The sequence below is a fragment of the Ursus maritimus genome, unplaced genomic scaffold (assembly GCF_017311325.1).
Source record: "Ursus maritimus isolate PB19 unplaced genomic scaffold, ASM1731132v1 scaffold_1, whole genome shotgun sequence".
NCBI classification, from domain to species: domain Eukaryota; kingdom Metazoa; phylum Chordata; class Mammalia; order Carnivora; family Ursidae; genus Ursus; species Ursus maritimus.
This window is the reverse complement of record NW_024423343.1, coordinates 76508177-76527791: the sequence shown is the minus strand read 5'-3', so window position 1 is coordinate 76527791 and position 19615 is coordinate 76508177. Positions and strand designations below refer to the sequence as shown.

Genomic DNA, 19615 nt, shown 5'->3' with positions numbered 1-19615 from the left:
GTGCTGAGCAGAGCGTCTACCTGGGATTCTCTCTCCCTCTGCCCCTCCCACAAGTGCTGTGTCTCTCTCGCTCTGAAATAAATAAATCTTAAAAAAAAAAAAAAAAGTTTGTGGTTGCTGTCAGTCTGGGTCCCTCTGAGTGTCTACCCTGAGCACTCTTTTTGTTGACCCATCACGGGCATGTAGCATGACCAAGGAGTAACATTTTGTTGTTTTGGCCTCCGAAATGTAGAGGCACTTTGCCACATAGGCATCATATAGTCTATCCTGACTGATGCAGAGTTGGTATTCTGGAGCATTGCTATAGTCAAAAGAAAAAAAAAAAAAGACAATCCACAACACAATCTAAAATATATGGCTTTGGTTTTGGGGCAGGTAATTAGAAAATAAGTATCAGAGATTAGAAGGATGGTGATCCATATTATGTAGTGGAAAAACATTTGGTAAAACTGTCACATGTGATAGCTTGGAAGGCAGATAATGTACCTAATTAGTTTGTCGTTTTTTTAAAAAGGGTGTGAAAAACAAAATTAGTAGCATATGTCTGTTACTATTGAGTGCATTTGACAAAGTAATATAAAAAAGAAATGAGCTTAGAAAAGAATCGGCCAGTTGGAAAGCCAGCATGAAAGGGAAGAGAGAAATCCAGAAATATGGGAACTTGGAGGATGGAAGAAACCATACGTCTCATTCTCAAATACTAAAACCTTTAAGTAACAAAGGCTGATTAGAACTCTGCTCTATTGCAAGGACCAAATCAATAATCAAGCCTTGGATCTCTGAACAGATTAAGGTCCCTCAGAACAACAACAACAAAAAACAGTTAAGGCTGTTGAATTCAATAAACCCGTTCAGCTAGACACACTGGCTCAGGGAAAAGAAACTAAAAGTGGTCTGATAGACCAAAGTACCTACAATTAAGTAAAGAGAGGGAGAGAAGAATAGGACCAAGAAAGCAGAGAATTATAGCAACGCTAAAAAGTGAGTCTAGAAAAAACTGTCGGTGTGGCTATTAGCACATGTAAGCTGACTGAAATAAAGTAGATTAGAAGCCTATTAAATGTGTGAATTATAACAGCTAACTAGCCACCAGCCAGAGTAAAGAGACTGGAATGGTTCAGAACTTTAAAAATTTTGGTCCCAAACGTTGATCATAGATAGTGTACTGAATGAATAACCTTTTCAGCCTCCAAGAAGGATATATTCTAGATACGGAAAAGGAGAATAATGGAAAAAGAATGCCCGGGAGCTATACGGACAATGAGCAAGAGAAGAATTTCCAGAGTGGAATCATGGCCTAACCCAAATTCCACACTCAGGGAGTATGAAGCATGTATCCACTCAGCGAGATTTCAGAATGGCTTTGGCCCAGAGACCACTACTTGTCCCCCATTCACCCCTTTTTCCAAATTTAAGAGTTTATCGCAGTTCACTTGTTCCAGTCCCACTACTGTCTACTGTGGGCTGTGGTATCTGCATAAAGAGTAACATTCAGACTTGATACGGAAACTACCACATGCCACCTAGAGTTCACGCACCTTGAATTCGATATCATGACTTAATGGAATTTTGGGTTTTCCCCGCTGGGGTATGGGTGAGTGTGTTTTGTGTATGTGGAAGAGTGATCCAAATATTGATGATCAGTAGGACAGGAAAGACCACATTCATTAACATTCTGGCTCAACTATATCGGCTTCTCCCCATTTTTACAAGACCAAATTTTCCAGTCCCTTTTTGTTTCAGTGAGGTCAGATGACTATTTCTGGCCAATGAGATGGGAGACAAAAGATGTGGTCACTTCCGAATTACAGCATTTAATTCCTGGTGCAAGACTGCAGACTTCACTTCTCCCCACCTCCATGTTTCTGGAAGTGTGTCTCACGATGGGGCCTTAAGTGATTAGGACAAAAAGACTCCCCTACCAACCTTTGTTGAAATTCAACATGAATGAGAATTAAGCTTTTGTTCTGTTAGGCCCCTGAGATTCGGGAGGTTGTCGTTAGAGCGTGACCTAGGCTATCCTGACGGAGAAACCCACAAAGGGCAAGAGGGATGGTGATTCCACATATTCATCTTTCCTGACTTATATGTTGACAGTGTCTCTTCACACATCAAGTGGAGCTGTCTCATTCTGGACACACAATATAAGGCCTCCTGACTTCATACACCAGAGTCAACACAGTATCTTTTGGTCACTTTTCAAAGGCAACTTTACTTCTATAAAATCTCTAAAACTCTAGAAATAAGCAGGAGAGTCAGTGCTTGATTTCTGAGCTCTTGCCAGATCACACAAGGGTGGAATGGTAAGAGGAGCCTAATTTTCCACAATAAGTAATAATTATTAAAAAACCGTCGTGAATATTTAGAATTGAATGAAATTATCTATTTTACTGCCTGAAGAAGACCCCCAAAAGAAACAAAAGTGACTATTTCAAACCTTGACCTAAATATTAGGAAAACATTCTTTCTGACTGGCAGTCTGCCACAGACTAAAAATGACACCTTTCGTGCCAGTGAGACTGTACCAATCAAAACAAATAGGTTCTTTAAATTTTTCTGAATATTTTGAGGAGCTTGAAATCATCTTACCATTCCCAAAGAACAACTGACATAGGAGAGATTTTTTCCCCCTAAAACAGAATATGAAGTTATTATAAATTGTCCAGTTTTTAGGCACCATCTCTCATTCTAAAGAGAAATGTGAAAGCAATGAATACTTCTGATGTCACGTAACAACTTTAAAACCTAAAAATAAAACATCAGAAGCAAGCCAGGCTTCTTCATTTTTTTTTTTTTTTTTTTTTTTTTTAGCTTTCCCTTTATTTTAGATGGCAGGCAGCATTGGGTATTTAGGTTTAGAATCTTTTCTAAAGCATTTCATTTCTGCCAGCATTTTAATATGAATTTACTTCTGCCTTTATGGAACACAGCATATTAGGATAAAAGCTGTTCCGGTGTTCTTTACCAAAGAAGAATTTTACCTTCTCTGGATAGGAACTTCGCACCTCACTGTTTAGTTTCTACAGCTTAGAACCAGTGGGATGCTAATGACTTGGGTGTCTCTCAAAGTAAAATGTAAGCCCCCGCAGGGCAGCTCCTCCGCTTTCAGCCTCAAGTGCTCCTCGGCATCTAGCCTGATGAGTGATGAGCCACCAGCTTTGCATTTACTCCTCCCTTTATTCCAAGGACGCCATTCCGTTAAACTTCTTCTTTCCCTCTTAAGTGTGAAAGAAAGAAAATTATGGTCTTCACAAGTTCTATTTGGAGAAGATGTTTTGGAAAGAATCAGGGGACACTTGGCACTGTGGGCGAAGAAAATTTTAAGTAAAAAGACCACACTCAGCTCTGAAAAATACCTCTGGGGCTGAGGAGGAAAATGCTACACGATGGGAAAGTGGGAAATGGTTACTCTTGAAGTCCCTTGAAAGTCAAAGTCTACGGAAATCACAAACAGCTGAATGTAACATTTCTTTTGGGAAATGTTAAAGTCAAGTCTGCATATTGGTGGACCTGGGGCCAAAAAAGAATTGGCCCACATGCTCATGACCAAATAAGCCAACACAGCAGAGGGACAATTGCATCACATACGGTTGATTTCAACGAACATGGCACCAATCCACATAATTTATGAACAAACAAAATTGTTTTTAATACAGTGAGCTTACTGCATTTATAAGCATGCAGCAGAGCTTGAAACAAAGAAGAATTCAAAAACATGGACATATATTTTGTATCTAAGAATGAATGGCCACTAAGGAATTAAAGTCTTCATTCTTTAAAGGAAAAGGATATTCATTTTTGTTACACACTACAGTGATTTGGGCTCAGAGGCTGTACTATTCAGATCATTCTATTCCTCTCTTCTTCAAAGTATGCAATGCAAGGTTGACCTAGAGAACATTTGACCACTTCCACCTCTCCACCTCCATTCGTCTCCCGTTGAAAGTGAATGTTAACTAAATCCTGTAAAAGTTCTTCATCCGTCATCTGAAGATCTTCCATTCCAGTCAGAAGCACCGTCCTCTCCGATATTCCCAAAAATACCTAAAAAGAAAAATAAAAAAAGATAGAGAATTTTCTAAGAGCTTTGAATTGCAAAACTTTAGACTGATAAAGCTCTGTTTCATATTTTGGACTTTATCTTAGAAGAGACAAGGAGCCTCAGCAAGATGTTTCATACATGAGAATATCTGAGTCAGATTGGAATTCCAGAAAGGTAACTCTGGTGGCATTATGAGGAAGAAAGGAAAGACAGGCATCTCTATGGACAGAAAGACCAGTGAGAGGGGCAGTCAGAGGTGCCAGGGACAAGAGTGAGTGATCAAATGAATGCAGAAGGTGAAGCAAAATGAAGAATTCAGCACGAGCTGTAGCTTTCCAAATGGTGAACTAGGTAGATGGGGGTGCCATTGAATACCTGAGTAGGAACAGAAAAAAGGACTAGGTCTGGGGTAAAGATCATAAGTTCAGAGAAAATGAGCAGGAAGAATTATTTTTAATGCCCAAGGATAGTAGACACATGAGAGAAATATAGCTATGTCTCCACATACAAAAATATTATACCATTATCTGAGTAATTTCAGGTTTTAAAAAGTATGTAAGAAATTAAATAAGGTACAGGTTTGCACTAAAACATTTTTTTAAAAGACAAACTAATTTTGCACCAAGCAGATATGAAGAAACTATTTTGATATTGCTCGCTAATAAGATTCAACAGTAACAGACTCACAATTTTTTCTTTATTTTTTGTGGGGTGGGCTTGAGCCGTAAGTTCCCGAAATGAAAGAAAAGAGATGACTTTACCTGAAAATGTTTCAAGTGTGTTTCTGTGTATGGAGAAACAGTAACTCTATAGCAGTTTTGATTTATATAAAGTGGAAAGTCTTTCTTTTTCAAAATCTTGTCAGCAACTGGAAGTAAATTTTTAAAAAATTATTTTCTTTTTTATATCATAGACATTTTTAACCAAAGTTAAAAGTTTCTTCAAACAGAACATCACAGTAAACAGTGAACTGAGTGGTTATGTTTTTTAAAATTCTACAATCCACTTCACAGTACATAATTTTGAAAAATACAAGACCAAACAATAATGGGGGTTAACAGATCCTTCTGTCTGAACTATCCACTGCAATCACTGCAGAGAGCTGTGATGTCCTCAGACAGATCTATCTTCAGCTACATAAAATGCAATAACCATCTGCAAAAAGCAATCCACACACCCTAAAAGGACTGTGAGTTTCCCCGTTTCTCCAGAAGTATAATTGAAAAGTACGATTAGAATACTATATATATAGGGACACCTGGGTGGCTCAGTCGGTTAAGTGTCTGCCTTTGGCTCAGGTCATGATCCCAGGGTCCTGGGATCCAGTCCCACATCAGGCTCCTTACTCAGCGGGGAGCCTCCTTCTCCCTCTGCCTGCTGCTTGCCCTGCTTGTGCTCTCTCTTCGTCTCTGACAAATAAATAAATAAAATTTAAAAAAATACTATATATATATTTATAATATACACATATATAATAAATTACTGTAATATATATTATATATATAAAATTACTTAGTTGTCCTGTAACTAATACATGATATTATTCAGTAAACTGATATAATGATGTTAACCAACATCGGGGGGAGGGATCTGAATGTCATCTAGAAAGTGAAGGCAAATAACAGAAGTTGATCAGTTTCCTCTAACACAAAGAATAATCAGATTTATTTTTAGCAGTATTTTTCTCCTACAGGGGAAGGAGAATATGTTTCAGACTGCATAAAGTTTAACAGATAGGATATTCTTGAGAATATCCTATCACTTTGCTTTTTCTCCTGTCACCAGTCCATCTTGAATGAGCAATATGGTGCAGTGGTTAAGAGTGCAGGCCCCTGTTGGTGAGGATGTGGACAAATTGACACCTGGGACAACGCTGGTAGGAATATAAAATGGTACAACCACTGTGCAAAACAGAATGGCCATTGCTCAAAACATTAAACATTAGAATCAACATATGATCCGGCAATTCTGGAAAGATCTAAAAAGACATTCAACTAACCATACCTAACTACATAGTAGAAAGGAAGTTTCATGAAATGTTTCCATTTTTACTAAATTAATGCTCTTTTATTTCAATTTTTTTTGAAAAGAATGTATTACTTTGTTATGAAAAAACAATCAGTCAATGTTTTTCAATTGTATAGCTGGATTTCTATTATATGTGCAAACCCAGGAGAAACCCTAAAAACTGGATTAACTAGAGCAAGATATTTTTACATTGAGAATCACTTGCACATATTAACAAAAGCAGCTGTAGAATTTTATATTTTTAATCATAAGAATGTAAACCCTCCTCAGATGATTTGGTAAAGATCCATTTCTACGTACAAAGGCAACAGATGTCTAGCTGTTCCTTCCATTCACCCTGTCTTGCCTGGAATCTATTCCCTCCACGTAAGAGACCCTCATCTGTCAAAATAGGTGGGATGGAAGTGACAGTTTAACAGAGAAATCTGCCACATACCCACTGTGATTTTGGGTAAGTTATTTACCCTTCTCAGGACTCAGTTTTCTCATCAATAGAATGCAAATAGAGGAAAACACCTATCTCCAAAGTTTTGCTGTGGCTCAGACGAGGTATGTGTACAGAACACCTGGCTCCTTGCCTGGCATGTGAGGAGGACACACGAAGATTGATGTACTTGTTATATGTAATATTATTCTCAGTAGCATTCACAGAAATCATTTTCAGGACTCTACCACTTTATAAGGTTAAAAAAAAATCCCCTATTATTATGCTAATAAATTCTAAATAAAAGAAGTAGAAAAGGAACACTTTCAGAAATGGCAGATCAGGTCAACCCTCTCAGGCCCCTCTCCCTCCTCGGGAGCTTTGTGCTATCACTTTGCTACTGCTCAATAAACTTTGCTGCCCACCAAAAAAAAAAAAGAAAAGAAAAGAAAACAAAACAAAAGAAAAAAAGAAAGAAAGAAAGAAAGAAAGAAAGAAAGAAGAAAGAAAGAAAGAAAGAAAAGAAAAGAAAAGAAAAGAAAGAAAGAAATAGCAGATCATTGGGGCACCTGGGTGGTACTGCTGGTTAAGTGTCCCACTCTTGGTGTCTGCTCAGGTCCTGATCTCAGGGTCATGAGATCGAGCCCCATGACTGGCTCTGTGCTCAGCACAGAGCCTGCTTAAGACTCTCTCCCTCTGCCCCTGCCCCTCCCCCCCTCACTCTCTCTCACTCTCTAAAATAAATAAATAAATCTTAAAAAAAAAAAAAAAGAAAGAAAGAAAGAAAGAAGGGACACGTGGGTGGCTCAGTCGGTTAAGTGTCTGCCTTTGGGTCAGGTCATGATCCCAGGGTCCTGGGATCGAGCCCCTGTGTTAGGCTCCCTGATCACTGGGGAGTCTGCTTCTCCCTCTGCCTCTGCTCCTCCCCTTGCTTGTGCTCTCTTGCTCTCTCTGTCAAATAAATAAATAAAATCTTAAAAAAAAAAAAGAAAAAGAAAAGAAAAGAAAAGAAAAGAAAAGAAAAGAAAAGAAAAGAAAAATGGCAAAACGTAATTTAAATGGTGAAGTATTTTTTAACCGCCTAAATGGGTGAATACCTCCAGTTTCCACAAACGTGATCACGGCACTCCGGGACTTCTTATCGTACTGCACGCATAGCACTTCCCCGCCTCCATTTATGGACTTAGAAAAGCTCAGCTCTAGCTTGTCTCTCATCTGATCTTCAGGCAACACGTCAGGAATTTCAGTAACATTGATCTTCACCTTAGAGTATTCTTCAAGAACCTGGGATATCATTTCATATTCAGCAATACGGGTGAGAAAAGTGTTCACACCTAACAGAATTCTAAAAAGCTATAATCACCATGTTACCTGGAATCTGATTCCTGAGTTTAACGGAACTGGCTGGGCCAAAACCTCCACATCTACATCATTTATCTGCACATGATGCTTCCCCATCCTGATGATGTTTTGGGCAACTGAAAAATAATTTGGGAGTATTAATTGCCAATATTTTAATAAATGTTTTCACTTTTGGTTTAAGAACAAATTATCCTAAATATTTACAATTTTCTTTAATTTTAAAGGATCTAATTTTTTAAAATTTTCCTAGGACTTCCAGGTGTTATTGGTCTTGCCACCAAAGTGGCAAATAAACATATTAATGTCGAAAATGTCAAAATACATCAGCAAGAGTTGCAAAGTAGTCAAAAGGTACAAAAAATAAGTGCCAGGGATATAATGTACGACATGCTGTGTGGTATACAGGAAAACTGTTAAGGGAGTAGATCCTAAGCGTTCTCATTACAAGCAAAAAAAAGTTGTTCCCTTTTTTTTTCCTTTTTGTTGAATCTATGGGGGTCCTGTTTATTGCACCTATATGAGAAGATGGATGTTGGCTGCACCTGCTGTGGTCACCGTTTCACAATATGCGTAAATCAAGCCATCATGCCATACACCTTAAACTTAGTGATATGCGTCGATTATTTCTCAGTAAAACTCAAAAAAAAACTATAATGTAGAAAGTCTCATCAAGTACTAGATTCATCTCTTAAGAGATAAGCCTGGCGATCCTTCAGAGACTCATATATTATTTCAGCACAGCCACACACCCTTTAGAATTCCCGTTAACAGAATGATGAGAGAATTCCCTTAGTACATTAATTAAAGCACGGCCAGAAACTTCTTCCATGTTGAGTAAGTAGGAAAAAGTTGTGTGGGTCAGTGGCATTCTGACAATCTTATTTATCATTTGTCATTTCTCTTTAATATGTTATAAACACCAAAGAAATAAATACTCATTTTTGTCTTTCCTAAGGGCGACATATTAAAGACCACATAGGCTTGAATATCAAAGTGTGAGTCTTTTTTATTTTTTTGCTGTATTTAATGAGGAATTCTACTTTTGCTAAAATGCTCTTGAGATCACTTTATTAAAAAGATGATAGCCTATACCAATCACAAAACTATCAAATCTAATTTATTTGTGCAAATGGGAGAGGCTCAGTAATGTAATTATGCCAAAAATCATTAGAACTTCAGACAGCAACTATATTTCAGTTTGAAATGCGTGTGGGTGTGCATTTATTTTTACTTGTGTGACATGAGAGTTTATAACACTTCAGTTGTTAATACAGAGCCGCTTATTCTAATTTGTCATAAAGATAAGAGATGCCCACTCCCGGTCTTATAAATCTCACAAGTGTTTATGACAACCAGACAGCACACACATCACAGCTGAAGGAAGAGAGAAACAGGCTAAAAGGCAGGGCGTTGTCATGTGGGAATTCACACTCATTGTACCGTGATATGACTCGATAACTTGAATCACAATTTTTTTGTGTGTTAATGACAACAGGCAACAATAACAGAGAATGTCAATGAAGTAATACTTAGATGATGCCCTTTCCCTCCCACACCCCCCACCCAAACCTCCAACATCTGGTGATCTGACGCAGCTGAAAGGACCACTTGCGTTTCAACTTTTGTGACTCTATCAAAAGCCAACTCCTGTTTAATTGTGTATAAGCCCAAAGTTGTCGCAGGAGAGGAAGACCTCAGAGCCGTGCCCAGAATGGGAGCAGCGATGCAGCTGCTTCTGAAGACAACCCTAGTCCCAGCGTTCCCGGGTCATTCCTGCGCAGAATCCCTGCCTCTCAAATCCTCGCTTCTGTCTTTTGGTTATATCTCCATCACCATTGCCAACTGCCAACACAGGGCTCTTGGCCTCCTCCTCCGTCCTCAGCTCAGGGGTAGATCCAGGGTGGACCCATGGTGAACCAACAGTATGTGCATATGCTGACCAGCTAGAATGCCTTCCTTTTTAATATTTTTTTAAATGATTTTTTATTATATTATGTTAGTCACCATACAGTACATCCCCGGTTTCCGATGTAAGGCTCGATGATTCATTAGTTGCGTATAACGCCCAGTGCACCATGCAATACATGCCCTCCTTACTACCCATCACTGGTCTATCCCATTCCCCCACCCCCCTCCCCTCTGAGGCCCTCATCCTTTTTAATATTTATTTTCAGGCTATAGTGACGGACCAGGTGTAAGGAGATACAAGCTATAATCCTAGATTCTCAGAATCTGAGCACTGGAAGGGCTTAAGACCATCTGGTCCCACCCCACAACCAGATGAATACAAGAACGAAGGCCTGGAAGAGTGGCCTGCTCCAAGGACTGTTGGTCCAGTATAAGGCACATGGATACTCATGGGTTTGGCTCTCAGTTTTGCAATTTTTAACTGTATGGACCTTGAGCAAGTTCTTTGATCTTCTTTAAGTTTCAGTTTCCTTATCCAGAAAATTCCTAACGAGTAGCAATAATGACAGCTAATATTTATTAAGTGTTTATTATGTGTCAGACACCGTGCTAAGTATTATATCAGCATCTCTCATTTAATACTCAGCCCAACCCCATGAGGTAGGTATACCACAAAGCCTGTCATAAAAATCTGAGATTTAGAAAGAACCCAACCCAAATCACATACCTAGAAATGGGCTAAGTTGGCACTGAAGGTCAGATTTTCCTAACGTGCCCCCAGTTCTGAACAAGGTCCTACACCATGTCAGACTTAGCAAACATCAGGTCCCATTACCAAATCTCTGAGTCTTGGGCTCTTTCCATTCACCTGTCATGTACCCTTAGGTAAATCACTTAAACACCCAAGGATCTGTTTTCTTAGTAATAAGATGTAAACAGTAATTCTCCTATCATATTGCTTTCACAGAGTCATGTGAGTATAAAATGAGATGTCTGTGAGAACTCTCTGAGAACTGTGTAGAGCTCTAATAGCTTAAGACATTATTACTAGTATCATTTGGAGGCAGCAGGTGGAGTACAAAGATGCTGGTATTGGACATCACAACACCTGCGCTTGAGTCCCAGAGTCGTCATGTTCTGAACAAGTGATCATATTCAAGCTACTTACTGTCTCAGTTTCTTATCATAAAATGGGGATAATCCTATCTGCCCCAAGGTATCACTATGAGATGAGATGAAATGATAGATATAAAAACTGTAGAGCAATAGTCAAATATCTAAGAAAGCTCTTTGAAAGTCTCAGTGCTTTCCAAAAGTAAGACAGTCAAATTTTTTAACATTACTCATACCTTCTTCTTTTTCAAAGGTGATAAGACCTTGTCCTTTCTGTAGCTCATAGAGAACTTGTGAGCTCACTTGAAATGAACAGGAGATATTTAAAAACTGGCTGTCATTCTCCGGATTCTCTAAAGATGTGAATTTCACCTTTGTTTCAGGAATATCCTCTTTAATCTAATTTAAACAGAAATGTTTGATTAAAAACAAGACAAGAAATAACTTAAGCCCTTCTTGTGATAATGTGATTTGATCATCCAATAATTCATTCTCCACTGATTTCAGAATCTGACAGAATACCGAGTGTGGTCTTATTTAATATCTTTAGTAATTACTTCTTCCTAGGTAAGTACTCAGTAATGTAATCAGATGCTGATCCTTTAATATTATTTCCCAGATGAAATTATAAATATATAATCTCTCACTTTCTAATCAATGTTTAAACTAGCCAATATTGTATGGTGTTCAGTTCTAAAGCCTACATCATTCCTGTAGATAAGTACCTTTTAATCAACTGTACCAATAATAGGCTATCCTACAAGGGAATCATTAGTACGTTTACTCTCACTACAAAACAATATAAATTAGAGTTGTGTATATACCATCTTTATTTTGATACCAAACCCAGATAATTTTATCCAAAAAGAAAGACTCCTGAATTATATGATTTAACATTTATCAAATTTAAATTCCCCTTTCCCCAATACCTGCCCAACTTTTTAACCATTCTCAAGTTCAGGTTTATAAAAATGTGAAGGGACACTATCAACAAAATTCTTAACCTGAAGGATAAAGTTATTGGTTATACTTAATCTGTTTAAAATCATCAGGATTAACGGGCATATACAACTATACATAAATGCACAAACGAATCTGTTGTTTGCATTTCTATTTCCCATAAGTATTTTACATGCTGAAAGAAAATGTTTGTGTTATCACAAAGGGTTTAGAAATATTCAATGAGTTACCTGACCTAATCTCACATTTGTTCTATATCTTCACACATAATCTCCATAGAGAATTTCTGATTACCATAAATCCAATTTCAAAACAACTGGCAGTGTCTGAGAAAAGGCAGAGTGTTTCCCAATACTGCGGAAATACCCAATATAATGCTGAAAAGTCGAGAGCTTTCTGGAATGAGAGTGCCTGATTCTGGTCTTGGGCACACTTGGCCAGGAGCAACTCACCTATGCTCTCTAGACCACAGTTTCAGTCCTCTGTAAATTGGATCAGCTGAGCTGGTTGGGCTCCCAAGACCCTGTGAGTTGTAGGACTATGTGATTCCTCTCCAGACTGAGAAGTAACCAGAACTGTAATAGAGTGTTCACTAAGTCCCATAAACATGGGGAACCCCACCTCCTGATATTCAATACCCTACCCTTCATTTCAGAAACAAAAAGTGACAATGTTTTAAGCATTTAAATTGTTTAGAGACAGGATTTTTTTTAACAATATGAGTTGTTATGAAGAAAAAAGGGGTGAAAGTTCTGTCTAGCTCAATTACAGGAAAATTTAGGAGAGAACTTAAATGGTGAAGATATATATCCAATTTTTTTAACTGTGAAATTCATTTGAGTTACTTGGATGAGAAGAGAAATAAAGGAACTTAGTGAGAAGACCAAGAATTTGACCCAAAAGTGACTGATAATGACTGTCATTTTTGTGTTTTTGCATTAACATATACACACATAAAAAATAAAAATATATATGTAAATTTAAAAAGTGTATTATCAGAAATGTACAGCCAGATGAAATTTTACAAAGTGATCACACACATGTGACCAGAACCCTGATCAATAAACAGAACATGACCAACACCCAGAAGCCTCCTTGGGCTCCCTTCCAGTTCCTACCTGCCTCCAAGGATAACCAGAATGCTAACTTCTAACATCCTGCTTTTGTGCTTTACTTAAATGCAAGCATTTGGTATGCCCTCTTTTATCTTTTTTGCCTCAACACTGTATTTATGAAATTCATCCATGTGGCTGCATATAGTTGTAGTCTGTTCATTCTCATTGCTGTGTAGTATTCCATGTGTGAAGACACTCCAAATTAATAATTCATTCTACTACGGAGGGACAGTTGAGTTGTTGGGGCTATTACAAACAATGGTGCCGTCAATGACCACATTATCTTAAAAGTGAATTTTGTATAATTAAATTGATTTTTCTAAAAAATAGTATCAGTTAAAAATGTGATACATAAAACAATGAAGGAGGTACCTGGGAGTTTCTGGTGGCCTCTTGTAACTCAGCTTCAAGCCTTTGGATCTCTTCCTTTAACTGAGTATTTTCCTTTGCAATTTCATCAATTAATCTCTAAAAAAATCAAACAGCACCAAAAAATTCAACAGCCCCTGACCTCATTTTTCTAAATCAATTAAAGAAGCGATATTTCTAGCACCCTGATAAAGGCAAAGAAAGATATCATTACCTGTTGATTCTCCTACTTCTGACAAGTGTTATTATCTCCTTTACACAAGCAGGGAAACTACCTTTCATATGAGACCAAAGTCACAGAAATTTTTGCAGTAGAGCAAGGATTGAGAGCCAGACCTGAATCTTACCAACTCCCTTCCTGGCTATTTGTGACAACAGTATGACTTTGAAGTTGCACGGAGGGGCGCCTGGCTGGCACAGTCGGTGGGGCATCTGACTCCTGGTTTTGGCTCAGGTCACGGTCTCCAGGTCATGAGACTGAGTCCTATATCAGACTCTGCGCTCAGCGTGGAGTCAGCCTGGGAGTCTCTCTCCTTCTCCTCTGCCCCTTCCTCCACCTGGCTCGTGCTCACACTCTCTGTCTAGAATAAATAAATACATCTTTAAAAAATAAATAAGTGAATTGCACTGTAATTGTGGACATATGTTACTTGGGGGTAATTAAAAAAATTTTTTTTGCTGTGATTCCCACAGTACAGCTGCCTTGACATGCCGGGCATATGGTCCTGGGTAAGTGGCTTAAGCTACCTGATTCTCCATCGCTCTTGGGTCAGATCTGATAATTGCTAATTAAGCTCTTAACTTCAGGGTGCAAATCAAAGAAAGGAGGGAGGGAAGGAAAAAACAGCTAACGTTGTAAGCCTTGTAAGAGAAAGAATAGAAATATGACTTTGTAAGGCTTGAATAATGGAAGAAAAAATTTTTGAGAACCTTAATATCTTTCCAAATTCAAAGTAATGTAGGGCAAAAACATATAAAACATGCCTCACTGCAAAACTAATAGATATACATTAATAGATGCAAATATATTTTAAATAGGTGTAAATTATTTTAATAGATATAAATTAATAGATATAAATTAATTTTTAATAGGACCCAGTAATTTTTACCACTCTTTGTTCATCTTTCATAAATTCTTCATCTGACTGATACTCCTTAAGGACTTGTTTTTTGTTATCTTCATCAGCTGCCATGATTACCTAGTTATTACAAAAATAAATATTTTTTAAAATAGTACATATATACAAATTCAAGAAGAAAGAAATAACTTTTACCCTTTTAAAGAAGAAGAAACATCTCTTCTTTGCTGTACCTTTTTCCCTATCATCAAAGTCTTTATTATCATGTGGTGATAAGAGTCTATATTTCAAATAACTTTCACACCTATAAATATACAAAAGGATTCTAAAGATCATTTTCTTTTCAACACAATAATAGAAAATAACAGGTATGAACATTCCCTTGAGGTTCACATCTTAATCATAATATGGTGCCCCATTTTAAAAGATTACTATTTTGGTCTTTTCGAAGGTTTTGATTTAAACATCCAATTCTTCTTATTGTACTTCCCAAATGTAAATTTGGAGTAAAAGGCCCCCCCAGACACCTCTCCTCTAGTTCTTTTAAAAAAAATTTTAAGTAGGCTCCACACCCCAGTATGGATCCCATTACAGCGCTCAAACCCACAACCCTGAGATCAAGACCTAGGCTGAAATCAAGACTCAGATGCTTAATCGACTGAGCCACCCAGGAGCCCCTACATGTACAACAGTTCTTACCTGGAGTTTTCACAAATCCTCCCTAGTCCATACACCTGAATAGGAAAAAAATTACACCTTTACTTCTAATAATCTCTGACGGAAACTTAGCGTTCTCTTCAAATATGAATATAGGCAACAAGCCACATAGTATTTGCAGCACCTGTGACAAAAGTCACCAAGACGGCACAAATATTTTCATAAAATGTTATAACTATTGCAGATATCCTGAAATATTGTTTGTGTAAAAGCTTCCTTCAAAATTATGGTAGTTATTAAACTCACTACTAGGTCTTATAATACACTGTAATATATTGATACATATTAGTATATCAAAGACTTACTTCTTTAATATTCTGATGATCATATTTCAATATAATTGGTTTCCTTTGTAATTCTATATATCTTATTTTATACATTTTAAAACTTTCTTTTTTAAAGGCCCATAAGCTTTATCAGACTGGGAGAGAAACCATGGCACAAAAAAAGTAAAGAACATTGCCTGCATATGAATTTGCTGAGATGGAGACGTTCCAGATCAAAAATGGGACAAGGAATATCATAACTGTTTTTATTGCTTTAGAAGCACATTAATAATCAGTTTGTGATATAATCTTCTAAAATTTCAAGTAACTAAATTCTCACTACTCCTGTAGAAGAATCAGGAAAAACATTTATTCCTCCTTAAAAAAAAAAAAAAAAGATTAGCAAAAAATTAGTGTGAACACAAGCAGTGTTCAAAACGGGGATCACATAGCACCTAGATCTTGGTTTCTAATCTGTTCTCCAGTAAAGGAACCCGGGTTCCCTGGAGCAATGGCTGATTCTACCTATGGGGCAGGAAATATACACTGGAGCTTTCAGTGGCCCAAAGTACATAAAGGGGATTTTCCAGTAAGTAAATATATAGAGGATAAAAGGAGCCAGGTTTTTCATTGCTGGACAAGTTAATTATAAATGTAATTTATAATTATAAATATAGAAAGACAGAAAACTAGAATGAATGCTATGGATTGGAATTGCAACAATCAGTGTAATCTCATGATTTCCAATAGAATGAGAGAAAGATACAGAGATATAAATATAGATATAAGTGTGTATGTGCTCACACATATACATACTGCACATATCTATCTGTATATATATTCCCTAGCTCTGTCCGCTCAGAAGGCCTGGAAGCAAAGACAATAGCAATGAGCACACCTAGCATTCAGAATTTGGTTTCTAATACCATCCTTCCTTACAAGGAACCAAGGTTTTGGTTGAGAAATGGTTGATTCCACGACTGAGACAGGAAAAATACAAAATAAGCACCTTATAGTGCCAGAAAGCAGAAAGTGCTCAAAGAATGATGAGAGCATGTTAAAAAGACACAGAATCCAGCCTGAGGAGGTTCTCACTGGCCAAGTCAAAGAATAAATTCAGCATAAAAAAATAATGACAGTAATGATTAAATCCGCTGAGTAAAAACAAAACAAAACAAAAAAAAACTATGAGTCCATATTGACATACATACACACACAAATTGAAATTTTGGTGAGAAAAGGACCATCTAGATAGTTTCAAAATACTTCCCTACAAAATACTTACTAATTTCAAAGCGGGGAAAGTAGTTTTCCATTGAAGAAGCCAGGCAGACGCCACCATAATAAAATAATCAAAGTAAATAAAGAGATAAGTCAAAATCACCTGCCATCTGATAGAGTGCCCTTAGAACACAGCATGTCTTCTATGATATTCCTGCCAAAGATACATAATCTGAATCTCAGCATGAGGAAACATTAGACAAACTGGCTTGTTCTCTTCGAAAGTGTTAAGTTCATGAAAGCCAAGGAAAGGCTGAGAAACTCTTCGAGGCAGAGGGAGACTAAAAGGGACATCGCAACTAAATGCAATGCAAGACTCTGAATTGGGTCCTTTTGCTATATAGGATATTATTGGCACAACTGTCAAAACGTGAATTAGATCCAAGGATTAGATGGCAGTAGTGTATCAATATTAATTTCCTGATTTTGATTACTGAATTTTAGTTATGTAGAGAATACCTTTTTTGTAGGAAATAGATATTCAAGAATTCCAAGTTAGAATCTTATTCTCAAATAAGGAAAAAGAGAAGCTGTTTGTATTGCACTTGCAACTTTTCTGTAAATTTCAGATGGTTTCAAAAATATATCCGTAGCTCCCTATTGCACCAACTGCAGAGTCCTTACAAGTCATCTAAAGTCTTACACAATCTAACCAAAACTTACCTTCTAGTCTTATTTAGACAACTTCTAGACTAAGTACCCTAACCACACTAAACACTCAAAGGGTCCCTCTTCTCCCTCCTGTCCCTTAATATGTCACATCCTTCCTTTCCTCCCAACCTTAATGAACTTATACTGCTCTTCAAGGTCCACCCCAAGTTTTTAAAGCCTTTTCTGATTCCCGTACAGGACATTACTTCTCCCTCTTTTAGCTCTTTTGGAGAGCTTTAACTATTTGTGTACCTGCGTCACTTTCCATGACTAGATGGTCATGACCTCGAGGCCAAGGACGATGCCCACTCCTCCTTGCATCCATTCAGAGCACAATATATAAGCACACATGCTGAAAACAGTCAATATTTACAGAAGTGCGTGGTATCTTGACTAGTACTTATTCTGCTCAGGACATCCCATACATACGAAGTTCTGTTATTATATTCCAGAAAGCAGAAATGGCAACATTTTTTAATTGCTTTTTTAAAAAACTCCATATTCTTTAGAGCTTGTAATGAAGACTCTCAATATATGTAACTCATACAAAAGGTCTGCTACATAATACTCGCAGAACTTTTCTTGGCAATTTAGGGTCTGGATACTTTCCTTCTTTGCATGAGTCGGATGTACAGTAACAGGCTTCCTTTTATGCCGTTATATGGTAGGCAAAATAATGACCCTCTCAAAGATACCCACACCTAATCCCCAGAATCTATGAATATGTCAGATTACAGTTAAGATTGTAGACTGAATTAAGGTTGCTAATCAACTGACTTTAATATGAAAATCATCCCGAATTATCCATAGGGCCAATACAATCATGAGGGCCCTTAAAAGTAAAAGACGAAAGCAGAAAAGCAGAGTCAGAGGGAGGTGTGATAACAGAATAAAGGTCAGAGATATGCAGTGTTGCTGCCTTCTCAGATGGAAAAACGCATCACTAAGCCGAGGAAGGTGGGCAACATACAGAAGCTGGAAAACAAAACAAAACAAAAACCCCAAGAAAATAGATTTCACCCCAGTAGCCTCCAGAAAGGAAGGCAATCCTGCAGACACCTTGATTTTAGGCCAGTGGGACCCAGGGTGGACTTCTAACCTCCAGACTAAGATAATGTTGGTTTTTAAGCCACTAAGTCGGTAGTCATTGTAAAGACAGCACCCACCATGTTATCACCACCACCCACCTATCACCTGCTTTCCTACTATACTCATATCACTTTGTGCCAGGCCGGACAGAATGGAGTCTTTCCATATGCATACCTGGCAGCAAAAAGAGAGGAAATGAGGGGATGGAAGAAAGAAGGGGGTGATTAATAAAACAGTGATACACGTCTATAGTTTTTTTTTTTAAGTATGCATGTTCTATAGACAGAAATACATCGTATTCTCCTTTCGATGTCTCTTTCGAGAAAATCCCTGCATATTCCGAAAAGTGAGGCGCAACTGCCAAACCCTGCACCTGCCAAGGAGAGTAAATTTCCCAATTATCTCGAGAGACACTACGGAAACAGTGGGGAAACACAAACCATTTCAAATGTCGATTTCCGAAATTAAGCAAACCGCACGAAGAAGACAAGGTGAGAGGCACCGGCTGGGGTGGGGGAGGAGGGCGGGAGGGACCGGGAAACCGGGACGAATGACGCAGCCCGCCTCACCCCTGCCACCACCCCCACCCCCACCCCGGCGGCAGCGTCCCGTAGCGACCCGCGAGCTGTCCGCGGGGCGCTGCCCGCCTGGCAGTCGGCGGCCCCGCGGAACGCGCCTCCCTCCCCACCCGGGCCTCTCGAGGAGCGGCGATGGCAGCCAGGGAAGCCGGCAGGGCGCCCACTCACCCGCCTCGCCAGTGGAACGCAGCGCGGCGAGCCCGGCGCGCCCGCCCTTCCGGGAAAGCTGGTTGGGCGGCGCCCCGAGCGCCCGCCGGAGTGGCCGGGAGCCCCGCGGGCTGGGCGGGCCGCCTGGGTCCCCGAGGCCGGCGCGGCCTAATGCCCGAGTGCCCGTCGCTCAGATTAACAGCTGGGTTCCTAAAACAAAAAAAAGAAGACAGAGGGAAGAAAAAGAAAGCTCTGCTCAAATGGGGATTTTCTTTAAAACTAACCACTGTTTGGAATACCAAATATGGTGTCTCCAATGAATGATTACTAACGAGTTACAAGAATTTTCAGTTTCGATTTTGAAAACACGGTTCTTTTGATATAGAAGATACACTGTTGGGTACCAAAGCCAGGAGGGGTTAGGGTGAAATAGGTGAAGGGGATTAAACAGGTACAAACTTCCAGTTATAAAAGAAATTAGGAACA

General features: G+C 38.5%; 1 protein-coding gene across 5 annotated transcripts; it reads right to left on the bottom strand.

Moving 5' to 3' along the window:
* Window positions 1–3624: 3624 nt before the first annotated feature.
* Window positions 3625–19245, bottom strand: NMI (N-myc and STAT interactor). Of its 5 annotated transcripts, none has more exons than XM_040645035.1 (9): window positions 19151–19245; window positions 15100–15134; window positions 14431–14520; window positions 13325–13420; window positions 11114–11276; window positions 7866–7972; window positions 7592–7778; window positions 4804–4910; window positions 3625–4044 (listed from the first exon to the last, which is right to left on the bottom strand). In XM_040645035.1, exons 3-9 carry the CDS (start codon window positions 14512–14514, stop codon window positions 3841–3843), a joined length of 948 nt encoding a protein of 315 aa, XP_040500969.1. In that variant the 5' UTR covers window positions 14515–14520; window positions 15100–15134; window positions 19151–19245; the 3' UTR covers window positions 3625–3840. The 5 variants fall into 5 exon arrangements, with proteins under 5 accessions (XP_040500969.1, XP_040500970.1, XP_040500975.1 ...); XM_040645036.1 differs by lacking the exon at window positions 19151–19245 and adding an exon at window positions 18845–18959; XM_040645041.1 differs by lacking the exon at window positions 19151–19245 and adding an exon at window positions 16669–16685.
* Window positions 19246–19615: the final 370 nt, after the last annotated feature.